The sequence below is a fragment of the Anolis sagrei genome, chromosome Y, assembly GCF_037176765.1.
Source record: "Anolis sagrei isolate rAnoSag1 chromosome Y, rAnoSag1.mat, whole genome shotgun sequence".
Classification (NCBI taxonomy): Eukaryota; Metazoa; Chordata; class Lepidosauria; order Squamata; family Dactyloidae; genus Anolis; species Anolis sagrei.
In genome coordinates, this window is record NC_090035.1 from 8,762,534 (window position 1) to 8,778,606 (window position 16,073).

Here is a 16,073-nt window from a genome sequence, read left to right on the forward strand (position 1 = left end):
TTGTGATCCCTCTTGTAGCTTTGCCTTTGTGACAGCTCACTCCATTCTCTTCTTTCCTCTAGATGAGCAAAGTCTGGAATGAACTGACGCCCAAGCTGAGCTGCCTCTTTGCAGGATCCAGCAACACGCAAGCACTGCCCTTGTCCCCGCAGGACGGCAACCTCTTTTCTAGTTAATGCTTTAGAACTCTGGGGTGTGTGGGGTGTGGTGGGGAGAGCCACGGGGAAGGCCTATGCAATTGGCAAAGAGTTGCACGGAGTTTGCCTCCCATTAGCTACTTTTGTACTTTTTGCCCCCTTCGCTGCTTTGAGCTGCCGGGAAATGTGATAGAGTGCATCGAGTGAAGGACTCTCTCTCTCTCTTTAAATTATTTGAGTTTCCATTTTGAATCTCTCCATGGTAGGGATGACTAAAGCTTTTGTTTGTGCTACACTTGGCAGAGCGCTAGGAATCTTCCATTGCTGATTTACTACGGGATGGGAAACCTGCAATCCTCCATGTGTTTTTGGACTTTGGTTCCTCTCATGCCTAAGTGATCAACCTGTGGAAGGCCACAGGTTCCCCAGCCCTCTTAGATACTTTAATTTTACTTTAATTTTACTCTGGCCCAAATGTAGCTGCTCACTGGAGGGAAGGATACTAGAGACAGAGTTGAAGTACTTTGGCCACATCATGAGGAGACAGCAAAGCCTAGAGAAGACTATTATGCTGGGGAAAGTGGAAGGTAAAAGGAAAAGGGGCCGACCTAGGGCAAGATGGATAGATGGCATCCTTGAAGTAACTGGACTGACCTTGAAGGAGCTGGGGGTGGTGACGGCCGACAGGGAGCTCTGGCGTGGGCTGGTCCATGAGGTCACGAAGAGTCAGAGACGACTCTGAACGAATGAACAACAACAACTAGCCATACAATTGTCTAGTGCTAAGCTCATGCACAGAATATGTGTGTATGTTTATGAGATATGTTTATGAGGTAGAGAGAACCATAGACTTATAGGTAGACATGCGTTGCAGACAGAAAATCTCAAGTTCAGCTATGGGCATTTCCAATTAATAGAAATGCCTAGAAAGAGACCGAGAACCTGGAAAGTTGCTGTTTGCCTGAAGAAATAATGCTGGACTAAGCAAAGCAACATCTCTGGACATCAGATTGGAAGAGGCTGTGTGAGCAGCTAGAGGTCCGTAGGCCTAATCTGACACACAGATAGGGTCAGTGGTTGTTGTGAGTTTTCTGGGCTGTCTGGCCATATTCAGGAAGCATTCTCTCCTGACGTTTCACCCACCTCTATGGCAGGCATCCTCAGAGGTGGAGCCCCCAGTGGCGGCAGGACTGAAGACCGACAGGTTGCAGGTTCGAATCCGGGGAGAGGCGGATGAGCTCTGTCTATCAGCTCCAGCTCCTCATGCGGGGACATGAGAGAAGCCTCCCACAAGGATGATAAAACATCAAAAATCATCTGGGTGTCCCCTGGGCAACGTCCTTGCAGATGGCCAATTCTCTCACAACAGGACGCTCCTGACACGACAAAAAAAAAATCCTCAGAGGTTGTGAGGTCTGTTGGAAATGAGGCAAGTGAGGCTTATGTATCTGTAGAGTAATGTCCAGGGTGGGAGAAAGAACTCTTGTCTGTTGGAGGCAAGTGTGAATGTTGCAATTGACTGCCTTTATTATTTATTTTATTTATTTATTTACAGTATTTGTATACCGCTTTTCTCACCCCGAGAGGGACTCAAAGCAATTTACACATAAGTAATGGCAAAATTCAGTTCCAGTACAAACAATTACAATTGTACACTACAATTAGACATAAATCAAGTTAAAAACAGTACAAGTTAAAAAAATAATATTTAAAAAAACAAAAAAGTACAGCCACAAGCAATAAAACAATAATTAAAACAATAAAACAATCTCGTCCGTCAAATCGCCATTCCATTGAATAGCTTTGCAGCTTCGAAACCTGGCTGCTTCTTGCCTGGGGGAAATCCTTTGTTGGGAGGTGTTAGCTGGCCCTGATTGTTTCCTGTCAGACTAACTCAACCAGAAAAGTCAGCCATAGCAGAGCACTTGATGAATCAACCTGGACACAGCATACTATTGGAGAACACAGAAATGCTGGACCACTCTCACAACCACCATGTCAGGCTACACAGAGAAGCCATTGAAATCCACAAGCATGTGCACAATTTCAACAGAAAGGAAGAAACCATGAAAATGAACAAAATCTGGCTACCAGTATTTAAAAACTCCAAAATCAGGACAGTAAATAAAAAACAACACAGAAATGACAGGAGAATTCTTGACATGAAACAATCAGGGCCAGCTAACACCTCCCAACAAAGGACCCCCAGGCAGCAACCAGCCAGGCTTTGAAGGGGCAAGGCCATTCAGTGCTAATCAAGGTGATCAATTGCAACATTCACACTTGCCTCAAGCAGACAAGAGTTCTTTTTTCCACCCTGGACATTATTCCACAGATATGTAAACCCCACTTACCTAGTTTCCAACAGACCTTACAACCTCTGAGGATGCCTGCCATAGATGTGGACGAAACATCAGGAGAGAATGCTTCTGGAAAATGGCCAGACAGCCCAGAAAACTCACAGCAACCCAGTGATTCCGGCCATGAGAGATTTCGACAGTAGATAGGATCAAGTTTTGTCCAGATAGTCCAGCCTTATTTGCTGGCATTACAGCTGCAAACTTAGGAAAGTATAAAGCAATGCCTTGAAGGGGTCCAAAGGCGGTTTGGCACTTGTAGAGAACGTTTCGACACTCCATATTCCTATTTGTACATTTGCAGCTGACTATGGTATTTTCTCATTATGCAATATATGTGGCCCATCCCAAGATATATTAAAAATGTACTCTGGTGAAAAAGAGGTCAGTAAGCTATACTGCAAAATGCCTGTGTTAAAAATGCCTGTTTTGGGCAACACAGCACTTACTACATACAGCCTACTCCCCACTCTTATCTGGCCAATACAGTTGAAGACTTCTTTGCCGCTGTCTCAAACCAGGACTAGTACCAAATCTATACTAAGTGTTATTTTCAGACCACAGTTAACCATAGGTAACTGAAACCATTTGAAAGCAACTAGCTTTGTTTTTATCTGTTTTGAAGATATTGGGCAAAACAAAGAAGAAGTTAAAATTGAATTTTGATTGCAATTATAATATTTGTATCAGCACATTATTTATTTTGCAAAATTCAATGTTTGCTGTTTGATTTCTTCTAATGTTTATAGAAGTTATGGCAAACACCAACCATGTAAATATATCACCTCAGCCCCTTCCCATCGTTCTTTGTCGTAATTCAGATGTTATCTTTTTCACTGGTGTGCCTCTGATGTTCTTGGCAACATGTTTTTCTTGCTCACTGGGCCGCATATGGTTCCTCTCCTCATTGATTTCGCTTGTGTATTCATTCCTGAATAGCAATGAGCTGTTTTTGGATGTGTCTGTATGTGGAATATCTTACTCATTAGGGTGATGAGAGAATCCACTTGAAGGAGCTCCGAGATTCCTAGTTACAAAGGATGTGTGACGTGTTCGCCTCATTTGCGACTTTCGAGTGTGCAAGATATACTTGTGAGGGGGAGGAAAGTGTAAAGGAGGACCCCCTGTGGTCAAATACATTGGCAAAGAGCTAGATTAGGTATGAGTAAATTCAGGCCAGGAGTTGGATGTGACCCCTTGGGCTCTTTTCTCAGGCCTTCCCCTCTCTTGCCATCCTAACATCTCTTCCCTTCTTCCTCCTTCCTTCCTTCCCTCCCTTCCTTCCCTCCCTTTTCCTACCTTCCTCCTTCCTTCCCTTCTACTCTTTCATCCTTCCTTCCTTTCCTCCCTCCTTCCCTCTCAAACTCTTTTTCCTTCGTTACTTCCTTCCCTTGTGTCTTTCCTTCCTTCCTTCTTTTCTCTCTTCCTCCTTCATTCCTTCTCCTCCCTTTCTTCCACCCTTCTCTTCCTCCCTCCCCTTTTTCCTTCTTCCTTCCCTTCCACCCTTTCATCCTTCTTTCCCTTTTGTCTTTCCTTCCTTCTCTCTTTCCTTCCTCCTTCCCTCTCTCCCTCACTTCCTTGCCTCCCTCTTTCTCTCTCCCGCCTTCCTTCTCTTCCACCCTTTCATCCTTCCCTCTCTCCCCTTCTTCCTCCCGCTCTCTTTTTTCCTTCCTTCCTTCCTTACTTCCTTCCATCCATCCTTCCATTCTTCCTTCATTCCCTTTTGTCTTTCCCCCCTCCTTCCCTCTCACCCTCTTTTTCCTTCTTTCCTTTTTCCCCTTTTGCCTTTCCTTCCTTCTTTCTTCCCTCCCTCCTTCCTTCCTTCTCCTTTCTTTCTTCTTCCCTTCCTTTCTTCCACCCTTCTCTTCCTCCCTCCCTCACTTCCCTTTTTCCTTCTTCCTTCCCTTCCTTCCACCCTTTCATCCTTCCTTCTCTTTTATCTTTCCTCCCTTCTCTCTTTCCTTCCTCCTTCCCTCTCCCCCTCACTTCCTTGCCTCCCTCTTTCTCCCTCCCTCCTTTCCTTTCACACTTTCCCTCTCTCCTTCTTCCTTCCTTCCTTCCTTCCTTCCTTCCTTCCTTCCTTCCTTCCTTCCTTCCTTCCTTCCCCCTCTCTTCTTCCTTCCTTCCTTCCTTCCTTCCATCCATCCTCCCTTCCATCATTCCTTCTTTCTTTCCTTCTTTCCCTTTTGTCTTTCCTTCCTCCTTTCCTCCCTCCCTTCTTATTTTCCTTCCTCCTTACCTCCTGGTAAAAGAGACGGTAGAGAGGGAACATGAGAACTCTGTTTCAAGACTTCAAAAGGTCTCCCATTGAGGAAGAGGAGGAGGAGGAAAACTGACTTTCTCCTGTTCTAGAGACCAGAGCACAAGGCAGCAATGGGTTCAAATAGCAGGGAAAGAGATTAGGAAGAACTTCCTGGAGAGTAGCCTAGGGAGAGTGGTGGAGTCTTCTTCTCTGGAGGCTTTTCCACAGACGCTTTTGGGAGTGCTTTGATTGTGCCTTCTTGCATGGCAGGTGTTTGGACTGGATGGCCCTTGGGGGGTCTCTTCCAGCTCTAGGATTCTCTATCAGGAGCAGGCAATACGGGGGTCTCATGGAGAACCTTTTTCCTCTCCTGTCCACCATCTCCTCCTGACCAAGGCTAACCCTTTTGGGATCCAAACTTTTCCTGTCTCCCTTCGCCTTCTGCCTCTGAAGGAGAAGAGGAAGGGGAAGAAAGGGCAGGGAGGGGGCTTGGGGAGAAACCCCTCCCTCCAGGCCCACCCACCTCTCTCCGGCCCGAAGTTGGAAAGTTTGCCCATGCCTGAGCTGGATCCTTCCTGAGAGAAGCCTAGCTGTGGAATGTGATTGAAGGCCCTTTAGTGGGATTTCTGCTTTAGGTCATGGTTTGAAGATGGTGTGTGAGGGCCTATTCCTACCAAGCCTCTCTTTCACTTGATTGAATGTCAATGTGTCAGACTCATAGGTTAGGGTGTGGACAGGGATTTCTTTTATCCAAAGGGTATTTTTTTATTTTCCGAAGAGGGAAAGTCTCTCAAATTCACAGCAGGATCACTGTCTGTAAAATTCCTGAAATAACTCCCTGGCCATTTGCAGAGCACATTTTTTAAGCAAAGGGTTAAATGCACAGGATCACAATACCTTTTAAAACCAAAAGGAGAAATTAATATGGGAGATGAAACAAAAACAGTATTGAATAGATTGGTTTGCACAAATCTGCCTGGCACATTTCAAAGCTAGTATTGTACTGCTTTCCATTGTGATAGTTTTTTTATTTGTACCTAGGAGCCCCCAGTGGCGCAGTGGGTTAAAGCGCTGAGATGCTGAGCTTGTTGACCGAAAGGTCACAGGTTCGAATCCGGGGAGCAGCATGAGCTTCCGCTGTCAGTCCCAGCTTCTGCCAACCTAGCAGTTCGAAAACATGCAAATGTGAGTAGATCAATAGGTACTGCTCCGGCAGGAAGGTGACAGCACCCCATGCAGTCATGCCGGCCACATGACCTTGGAGGTGTCTATGGACAACGCCAGCTAATCGGCTTAGAAATGGAGTCGGACACAACTGGACTTTATGTCAGGGGAAAACCTTTACCTTTACTTAATTCATGCTTCAGTCAAAATTAGGTTTACTTGTCACCAAGTGCTTTGGGCAAGGGAGAGCCAGTACAGTAGAGGGCTTTGAGTTCACAATTATGACTCTGCTCAACCGTGGAAACCCACTGGGTGACATCGAAGGCTTTCATGGCCAGAATCACTGAGTTGCTATGAGTTTTCTGGGCATTATGGCCATGTTCCAGAAGCATTCTCTCCTGACATTTCACCCACATCTGTGGCAGGCATCCTCAGAGGTTGTGAGGTCTGTTGGAAACGAGGTAAGTGGGGTTTATATACCTGTGAATAATGTCCAGGTGGGAGACACAATTCTTTTCTGCTTGAGGCAAGTGTGAATGTTGTAAATGGCCACTAAATGCTAATCACAGAATCCTAGAGTTGGAAGAGACCTCATGGGCCATCCAGTCCAACCCCATTCTGCCAAAAAGTAGGAAAATTGCATTGCAAGCACCCCCAACAGATGTCCATCCAGCCTCTGCTTAAAAAGAAGAATGTGTGCCCTGGAGTGTGGTGGAGGCTCCAAAGAAGGAGCTTCCACCACTCTCCAGGGCAGAGAGTTCCACTGCTGAACAGCTCTCTCAGTAATTAAATGCTAATCAAGCTGACCATTTGCAACATTCACACTTGCCTCAAGCAGACAAGAGTTCTTTCTCCCACCCTGGACATTATTCCACAGATATATAAACCTCATTTGCCTAGTTTCCAGCAGACCTCACCTCCGGATTGCTGCCCTAGAAATGAGCAAAACATCAGGAGAGAATGCTTCTGGCCATACAGCCTGGAAAACTCAAGCAACCCACTGTTTGTTTGTTTTTGTTTTTGTCATGTCAAGAGTGACTTGAAAAACTACACGTCTGGGTTGTTGTGAGTTTTCCAGGCAGTATGGCCATGTTACAGAAGCATTCTCTCCTGACGTTTCGCCTGCATCTATGGAAGGCATCCTCAGAGCTTGGAAAGTCACAGAAACTAGACCTCACAACCTCTGAGGATGCCTGCCATAGATGCAGGTGAAACGTCAGGAGGTAATGCTTCTGGAACATGGCCATACAGCCCAGAAAACTCACAACAGCTGGTGATTCCAGCCATGAAAGCCTTCGGCAATAAACCGGTGTGAGAGAATTAGCTGTCCACAAGGACATTGCCCAGGAGACGCATGGATGTTTGATGTTTTACCATCCTTGTGGGAGGCTTTGCTCATGTGCCTGTATGGGGAGCTGGAGCTGACAGAGGGAGCTCAGCCCGCTCTCCCCGGATTCGAACCTCTGACCTGTCGGTCATCAGTCCTGCTGGCACAAGGGTTTAACCCACTGAGCTATTGGGGGTCACACTCCCTCTGCCTCAGAGGAAGATATGGGAAAACCCTTTGATTTGGGTCAGCATTAGTTGCAAATGACTTAAAGGTAACAACAACTGTTATGGCAGTGGTTTTCAACCTGTGGTTCTCCAGATGTTTTGGACTTCAACTCCCAGAAATCCTAACAGCTGGTAAAGTGGCTGGGATTTTTGGGAGTTGTGGGCCAAAACACCTGGGGATCCACAGGTTGAAAACCACTGTGTTATGACCTTATCCTAGACACAGAGGAGACTCAGGGAGGAGTCTAAGACCACCTCTCTTCCGTCATTCAACTATTTGCCTGTTTAGGACCAAATGGATAGCTCAGGCTGTCAGTTTCAACACACTGCCTGTCATGAAACCAGCTCAGAGGCCCACGCAATATACATTTCTATAGAGAAAAAAAACTGCCTTGATATGTTAATACAGAATATTTGTAAATGTTTTTTATGATGGAGATTTAAAGTATTATATTTTATATATTATACTTCAGTTTCAGCTGAACAAAAGGATTTTTCTTTTCTTTAAAAAAAAAGCCATTCAGATAAGCTAATTGTTTTGAAGCTTTAGAAGAGGCTTCAAAACAGGGGAATTCTTTCTTTAGTTAAAAAACAAAGTCATTGAGGATTAGTTTATTGGAAAATGGTGTTCAAAAAAAAAGGAGAAATACTGCAAATCAGGAAACAATTATACAAATGGCTTATTGTCCTTTGTGGATGGAGCTGGCAAAATGTTTTGGTCCTGTTGTAGGTTTTTCAGGCTATATGGCCATGTTCTAGAAGCATTCTCTCCTGACGTTTCGCCTGCATCTGTGGCAAGCATCCTGCGAGGTTGTGAAGTCTGTTGGAAACTAGGCAAGTGGGGTTTATATACCTGTGGGATAATGTCTAGGGTGGGAGAAAGAACTCTTGTCAGTTTGAGGCAAGTGTGAGTGCTGCAATTGATCATTTGTTTAGCATTGAATAGCCTTGCAGCTTCAAGGCATGGCTGCTTCCTGCCTGGGGCGAATCCTTTGTTGGGAGGTTTTAGCTGGCCCTGATTGTTTCCTGTCTGGTTTTCACAACCTCTGAGGATGCTTACCACAGATGCAGGCGAAACGTCAGGAGAGAATGCTTCTAGAACATGGACATACAGCCTGAAAAACCTACAACAACCCAGTGATTCCAACAATAGCTTTGGGCGTTTTTATACTACTTGCGAAGTACCACCAGATGCCTAGTGGTTTTTGTGGTGGCATCCTAGCATGGATACCCCTCTCCCTGCAAAACTTAAGACTTCTTTTGAGGGACTCGGGACCTAAAGGGAATATATACATTAAAAATGTGTGTCTTAAGAGGGAGAGCTGTTTCAATGGAAAACGGTAACGTGTGCATGTCTTGTGGAAGAACCACCAAGTAAATGTTTAAACCTCGCCTTGGATTTTGCTCGCTCCCCAGTCGAAGAGGGACGTTTTCCCTTTTAGATTTTGCCAACGCCGTGCCTTCTGCCCTTTTGTAAAAGTAGCCTTGCTAATGTTTTTTTATTTTTTACAAAACAGAGCACTTTATTAAACCGCAGGAATGCCTTAATACAGCTGGTAGACTAAAGAAATGTTTACAGAGTTATGACATTCCCAAAAAATGCTATCAAATGTTACAAAAGTATGTATTTTTAAGAGATCTGTAAAACCTGTATAAAACATTGAGAAAGTTTTTTCAGTTTTAAATGTGTCATTTGTTTATTGATCACTGTGTCTGCAACAGCAAATGGGTGGCATTTGGTCTCTTTAGCCATAGTTCGATGAGTGAAGTCTTTCTGGTATGTATATTTACCTTCCTACCAGTATTTCCAGGATTTTTCCCTCAAGAGTTACTTACTGTTATGTGGCTACTGAACACTTTTAAGTCGCCACTTAATTGCTTATGTGGTTCTAACTGTTTAGCAGCTTTTTTTCCTTTAAAAGGCCATTCTTCTAAAAATTTGGTACTTTTTCTTATGTTTGTGGATATTTATTTATCTATTTATTAATCAGTTTTATATATCGCCACTCCCCTAAGGCTTGGAGCGGTTTACAATATACCTATGCGATACATTACATTACATATGCGATATGCAGTATGACTTCCAGTAAGACAGCGTTTGAGACCTCTGGGGAGGTCATGAGGGGGGTTGCTAAAGACCATCAAAAAACACTATTTTCTGTGGGTCATGGGGGTTCCATGTGGGACTTTTGGCCCAATTCTGTCGTCGGTGGGGTTCAGAATGCTCTTTAATTGCAGGTGAACTATAAATCCCAGCAACTCCTGAATGTCAAGATCTATTGTCCCCACATTCCACCAGGATTCACATTTCGGCATATTGAGTATTCGTGCCAAGTTTGGTCCAGATCCATCATTGTTTGAGTCCACAGTGCTCTCTGGATGCAGATGAACTACAAAACTCAAGGTCAATGCACAACAAACCCTTCCAGTTTCTGTTGGTCAGGGGAGCCCTGTGTGCCAAGTTTGGCCCAATTCCATCATTGGTGGGGTTCAGAATGCTCTTTGATTGTATCAATCCCAGCAACTACAATTCCTATATGACAAAATCAATCCCCCCAGCACCATCAGAATTCAGATTTGGATGTGTTGGGTATTTGTGCCAAATGTGGTCCAGTGAATGGAAATACATCCTGCATATCAGATATTTACATTACAATTCATAACAGTATTAAAATTAGTTATGAAGTAGCAACGAAAATAATTTTATGGTTGGGGGTCACCACAACATAAGGAACTGTATTAAGGGGTTGTGGTATTAGAAAGGCTGAGAACCACTGTAGTAGCAGAAGGTTTACTTATCTGCATCAGACTCTTTAGGAATTTTTCTCGATCCTCCAGTGACACTCAGTGGTAACTACTAGCAGAAGTCAATAGCAATCGCTATTACCCTCAGTTTCCTCTTTCAACAGTAAGTTCAGGCACCTGTTTTGTATGAATGCAAAGACCATTCATATAAGTTCCAAGTTTTAACATGGAAAACTTGTTATGCATTGGCAACCAGTGGCTTGTGGACCAGCATTGGTCTATAGTAGTGGTTCCCAACCTGTGGTCCATGGACCACCAGTGCTCCGCAAGAACTAAAATATGGTCCGCAGCCTCACCGTTACTACATCATTGCAACGAGAGCAAATAGTCTCACGAAAACCTCTTATAGTCCCAAGGCTTATTAAATATGGTTTTCTGTGGGCAAGCAGATAACAACTACGGGATGGCATATGTTCTGTATCAGAAACTAGAGCTGATGTGGTCTATCCAATACAATTTTCTGAATCAACACTCCAAATAACCAAACCTAATCTAAAGTTGACCAAACACTGATTTGTAACACTTTTGGTACTAATGTTGGAGAGTAATCCCTGGTCAGAGTGGTCTCTGGTCAAAAAAAGGTTGGGAACCACTGGTCTATGGTCTACCTCTTTGAGTAGCACTGATACAAGCTGTCTCAAAGGCCAATCAGAATACAGTCTTTTTCTCCAAGTTAGAAGTAGAAGACATTTTGATACAACATAGTGGCCGTTCTCCTCAATCTCTTTGAATCATCAACAAGAGTTTCTCATAAAAAATGTTTTTAAGTTCAGGGGTGAAAAGCTTTGCTTCATAACCACTGCTGGGAAAGAAAAATAGCTGAGCCACCAACTTGGCCAAGCACTATAATAACTAACTTGGAAGTTATGAGGCTAGTCCTGTTGTTAGAGTGCAACTACTGAAATCAGTTGGCTCCATCTGGCATTTGTCTGCGCCCTACACCACTGGAGAAATTACACTGCTTAGCCGGTATTGCACCACCTGACATCCGCCGGGAAGTAGCAGCCAATAGTGAAAGGACCAAGGCAGAGACATCTCCAGCTCATCCTCTGTTTGGGTATCAGCCAGCACGTCAACGACTTAAATCAAAACATAGTTTTCTAAGATATACAGAGACACTCGCTGGAACTCCTCAGCAAGTGAGAGTCCAAAAGTGGCAGGCTCAAACCCAGAACCTCAACCAATGGTTGATACCAAATGAGAGACTCCCCCCTGGGCACACAGAAGACTGGGCGACTTGGAAGGCGCTGAACAGACTGCGCTCTGGCACCACGAGATGCAGAGCCAACTTTCAGAAATGGGGCTACAAAGTGGAATCCTCGATATGTGAATGTGGAGAAGAGCAAACCACTGACCGCCTTCTGCAATGCAACCTGAGCCCTGCCACATGCACAAGGGAGGACCTTCTTGCAGCAACACCAGAAGCACTCCAAGTGGCCAGATACTGGTCAAAGGACATTTAACCAACTACCAAACTCGCAAATGTTGTATTTTATCTGTTTGTTTGCTTTGTTCTGTTAGAAATGTAACATAATTGACTGGTTGATCTGACATGACAAATAAAATACAATCTGGCATTTGGAAGAAAGCTAAATCATGCCATGTACTAAGACAGGCTAGGAAAATTGCAAAAGCCAAGCAGAAAGGAATACCCCACAGCACCAGAACAAGGCCACTGAACATGCATTTATAAGAATGGTCCTTTCTTTCCCTGCAAACGTCTTCCCAATGTCCACTTGTGTAAAGAGTTGTTTCCTTTGGCAAGGAGTTGATAAAGAGGGCTATTGGTATGAAACGTTAATCATTTGCCTCTTTGCCCAATATGGGCTACGATTTAAATCCAGCCTCTGTTCTTCTCAGTCTCCGCTTTATACGCTCTCCACCTCCTTCAGGGTATAGTCTAAGATCGTGTCCTGCCCCTGGAACTTAAAATAGCCATGGAAACGCTTCTTCCGGAGCAGAAGGGGAAACCAATAGATGTCATCCGGCCACATGCTCTCGAAGGGAACGTGGTCTAGTTCAAACCACTGCGGGCACATTTCTATAAAGAGAGACAAGAAAGAATACTTTAAAATGAAAACAGACCATTGGTTTTTATGTAACTCCCATTTGCCTTTTGTCAGTGGTCAAAATAATCTGCTGTGTGACACTTCTTCTGGAGCACTGGGTTCTGATCCATGAGCAAGGGTGATCCTTGAGCAAGGGTGGTCCACTGTGGAAGACTTGATAGGGCATTTCCATGCTTTTTTGGGAGCTTCCTGGGCATCTTCAGGCTGAGTACAGGCCTTTTTTAAATGAAAGAAAGTGAGCAAGAGTCTGGGTTGCTTTGAGTTTTCTGGGCTGTATGGCCATGTTCCAGAAGCATTCTCTCCTGATGTATTGTCAAAGGCTTTCATGGCTGGAATTACTGGGTTATTGTAGGTTTTTCGGGCTGTATGAATGTTCTAGAAGCATTCTCTCCTGACGTTTCACCTGCATCTATGGCAGGCATCCTCAGAGGTTGTGAGGTCCTCAGAGATTGTCAGGCAAAACGTCAGGAGAAAATGCTTCTAGAACATCGCCATACAGTCCGAAAAACCTACAACGCCCCATTCTCTCCTGTTGTTTCTCTTTCATCTATAGCAGGCATCCTCAGAGATTGTCAGGCAGAACGTTAGGAGAGAATGCTTCTAGTACATAGCCATGCAGCCCGAAAAACCTACAACGACCCATTCTCTCCTGGTGTTTCGCTTTCATCTATGGCAGGCATCCTCAGAGGTTTTGAGGTCTGTTGGAAATGAGGAAAATGGGATTTATATATCTGTGGAATGTCCACGGTGGGACATTCCAGGCCTTGAAACTGCAAGGCCATTAAATGCTAATCAAAGTGACCAATTGCAACATTCACACCTACCTCAAACAGATAACAGACCTCACAACCTCTGAGGATGCCTGCCATAGATGTGGGCGAAACGTCAGGAGAGAATGTTTCTGGAAAATGGCCAGACATGCCGGAAGACTCACAGCAACCCAGTAATTCCAGCCATGAAAGCCTTCAACAACACATAAAACCATAACTCTTAAGATTCCATAGCATTGAGCCATAGTGTCGATTAAAAACTGGAGTACAAAGAGATGTGAAGTACAAGGAAAGAGGAGAAAACATGCTTCTACTGTCATCTTCATCCCTACCTTCGCTTTCTGTGGGATCTCCCTGGAAGCTGTCAGCCCGGAAGATGTGGACTTCCATCAGTTCCATGTTGCCTACGAACTCAAAGGTGATCTTGCCGGTCTTTTCTAAAGAATCCACAGTCAGTCCGCACTCCTCTTGGAGCTCCCTGCATGTTGAAGCAGAATTAATACTTGTTCCGTTCAGAAATCCCCCCACTTCCAACTTTATATCTATTGGGCTATTGTAGGTTTTTCAGGCTGTGTGGCCATATTCTAGAACAGTGGTTCTCCACCTGTGGGTCCCCAGGTGTTTTGGCCTACAACTCCCAGAAATCCCAGCCAGTTTACCAGCTGTTAGGATTTCTGGGAGTTGAAGGCTAAAACATCTGGGGACCCACAAGTTGAGAACCATTGTTCTAGAATCATTCTCTCCTGACGTTTTTCCAGGCATCCTCAGAGGTTATGAGGTCTGTGGGAAACTAGGCAAGTGGGATTTATATATCTGTGGAATCAGAGCCAGATAACACCTCCCAACAAAGGAGTCCCCCAGGCATGGAGTAGCCAGGCTTTGAAGCTGCAAGGCCATTCAATGCTAATCAAGGTGGCCAATTGCAACATTCACACTTGCCTCTAGCCAACAAGAGTTCTTTTTCCCACCCTGGACACAGATATGTAAGCCTATTTTCCAATAGTCCTCACAACCTTTGAGGATGCTTGGCATAGATGGTACAAAATGTTTTTCTGGGGGTACCTAACCTAGAAACTAGAGAAACTAGCAAGATATTACAAAAATCAAAACAATAAATGCTGGAAATGCGGAGATGAAATAGGATCATTTAAATAGGAACATACCCACTTATCCCTCCCACCAGAGTCCCATAGAAGTTCAAGAGAGCACCTAAGTGTAAAGGGAGGGGGTTTCTCAGCAATAAATGTGTTACCTTCTGCTATATATGAAACCTAGGGCATAAAACCTTGATTAAATGTGTTGTTGTTCATTCTTTCAGTCGTTTCCGACTCTTCGTGACCTCATGGACCAGCCCACGCCAGAGCTCCCTGTCGGCCGTCACCACCCCCAGCTCCTTCAAGGTCAGTCCAGTCACTTCAAGGATGCCATCCATCCATCTTGCCCTTGGTCGGCCCCTCTTCCTTTTGCCTTCCACTTTCCCCAGCATAATTGTTTTCTCTAGGCTTTGCTGTCTCCTCATGATGTGGCCAAAGGACTTCAACTTTGATTAAATGCAGGGGCCATTACGCGAAGTAAGCGGTCGCAGAACACTTTTTTTTTGCCAGGGGTGCAGAGGTGCCTCTGTAAATACCCCTTGACCACCACTTGAGGAGCGCCCCCTCAGCTCACAACACCCTAGCAGTCAGGGGGGAGCCTCGGCTTTCTTGCCTCGCTGCCGGGCGATCTTCTTCCCAAAGGGGCCGGGCCCTTGAGCCTCGCCTAACCCCTCTCATTCCTGCTACACCAGGCCACCGGGTGTGCGAGCAGAGCCGGCGCTCAATTGTTCTCCGTGTTCAATTCCTGCCCCATGACCGGCTCCCTTTCTCGATCCCCTGGTGCTCCACCCGCCTCCTCTCCTCTTCCCAATTTGCGGGTGGGCCAAGGGGCAGAGCCGCCGCGCCTGGCCTGTTTCGGGTCCGGAGGTGTGTCTGAAGACCCCAGCGTGTGCACCAAAAGTCACCTCTTCTCCTGACTTTCTCTTCAGCCCTTGGGACCGAGAGAGAGAGAGAGAGAGAGAGAGAGAGAGAGCCACTCCGGCCGGAGGTATCTCCCACCTCCGCTCCCTCCTTTGTTTTTGCGCCTACCTTCAGGAAAGGTGGGCATCTCCACCTCTGTCTCTCTCTCTGTCCCAATGGCTGAGGAGAAAGTCAGGAGAAGAGGTGACTTTTGGTGCACATGCCGGGGGTCTTCCGGCACGCCTCTGGACCCAAAGCGGGCCAGGCAAGGGAGCAAGTGCGGCAAGTGTAGTTACTGGGATGTATAGTTCACCTACAATCAAAGAGCATTCTGAACTCCACCAGTGATGGAATTGAACCAAATATGGCACACAGGACTCCCACGACAAACAGAAAATATATATCAATGATTGGTTGGGGGGGGGGGGGGGGTGTGTGTGCAAAATACTGTTTGCTTACCGTTGAAAATTACCTAGGACCGCCTCTGATTAAATGTACACACTATCTAACATGGGAAGGGTCCTTGTTGTTGTTAGTGTCTTGCCAAATTGACCAAGGCTTAACTCTTATTATCCAGTCTGGTGTCCTTGCTCTTAGCAAAACTATAAGTTACTATCTTTTAGGGGGGGGGGGGGTGTCATGTTCGACTTCAACCACAATATGAGGAACTGTATTAAGGGGTCAAGGAAATTAGGAAGGTTGAGGAACACTGGCCTAGGGCATGAGCTATCCCTCCCAATTTGGTCCCATCTGCAAAGTTGTCTAAGTAAATCAGGCACAGATGCTTCTGCTGACCTCCTGGCCGCCTGCTCAATGGTCTCCCCGGGTTGGACCTTCCCTCCGAAGCCATTCCAGCGCCCGGCCCCAAATCCGCGCTTCTTCATCCCCAGCAGGACCCTCTTGGGCTGCAGGACCAGCACTAAAGTGAACAGCCTGCTCGCCGCCATGCTGCCAAGGGAGAAGGGGAGGGGCCACAGGCAG

At 45.5% G+C, this 16,073-nt stretch overlaps 2 protein-coding genes across 2 annotated transcripts in view; one reads left to right on the plus strand and one right to left on the minus strand.

Moving 5' to 3' along the window:
* The window catches only part of LOC132781567 (sorting nexin-8), a 46,801-nt gene extending 44,344 nt beyond the window's left edge, over positions 1-2,457 (plus strand). The window contains exon 11 of the mRNA XM_067461470.1: positions 63-2,457. Coding sequence (XP_067317571.1) covers positions 63-176 — 114 coding nt within the window. The 3' untranslated portion in view covers positions 177-2,457. The remainder of the gene's footprint in view (positions 1-62) is intronic.
* Positions 2,458-9,111: 6,654 nt separating this feature from the next.
* On the minus strand, positions 9,112-16,056 carry LOC137095153 (oxidized purine nucleoside triphosphate hydrolase-like). Its single transcript, XM_067461471.1, has 3 exons — positions 15,888-16,056; positions 13,431-13,576; positions 9,112-12,300 (listed from the first exon to the last, which is right to left on the minus strand). Exons 1-3 carry the CDS (start codon positions 16,037-16,039, stop codon positions 12,128-12,130), a joined length of 471 nt encoding a protein of 156 aa, XP_067317572.1. The 5' UTR covers positions 16,040-16,056; the 3' UTR covers positions 9,112-12,127.
* Positions 16,057-16,073: the final 17 nt, after the last annotated feature.

What these genes read in the sequence shown, in the direction of transcription:
- LOC137095153 (XM_067461471.1), bottom strand. Translation starts at nt 16,039, where the DNA reads ATGGCGGCGAGCAGGCTGTTCACTTTAGTGCTGGTCCTGCAGCCCAAG. An exon ending in ATTGAGCAGGCGGCCAGGAG is followed by an intron (nt 13,577 to 15,887) that starts GTCAGCAGAAGC and finishes TTCAACATGCAG; the next exon opens with GGAGCTCCAAGAGGAGTGCG. An exon ending in AGATCCCACAGAAAGCGAAG is followed by an intron (nt 12,301 to 13,430) that starts GTAGGGATGAAG and finishes CTCTCTTTATAG; the next exon opens with AAATGTGCCCGCAGTGGTTT.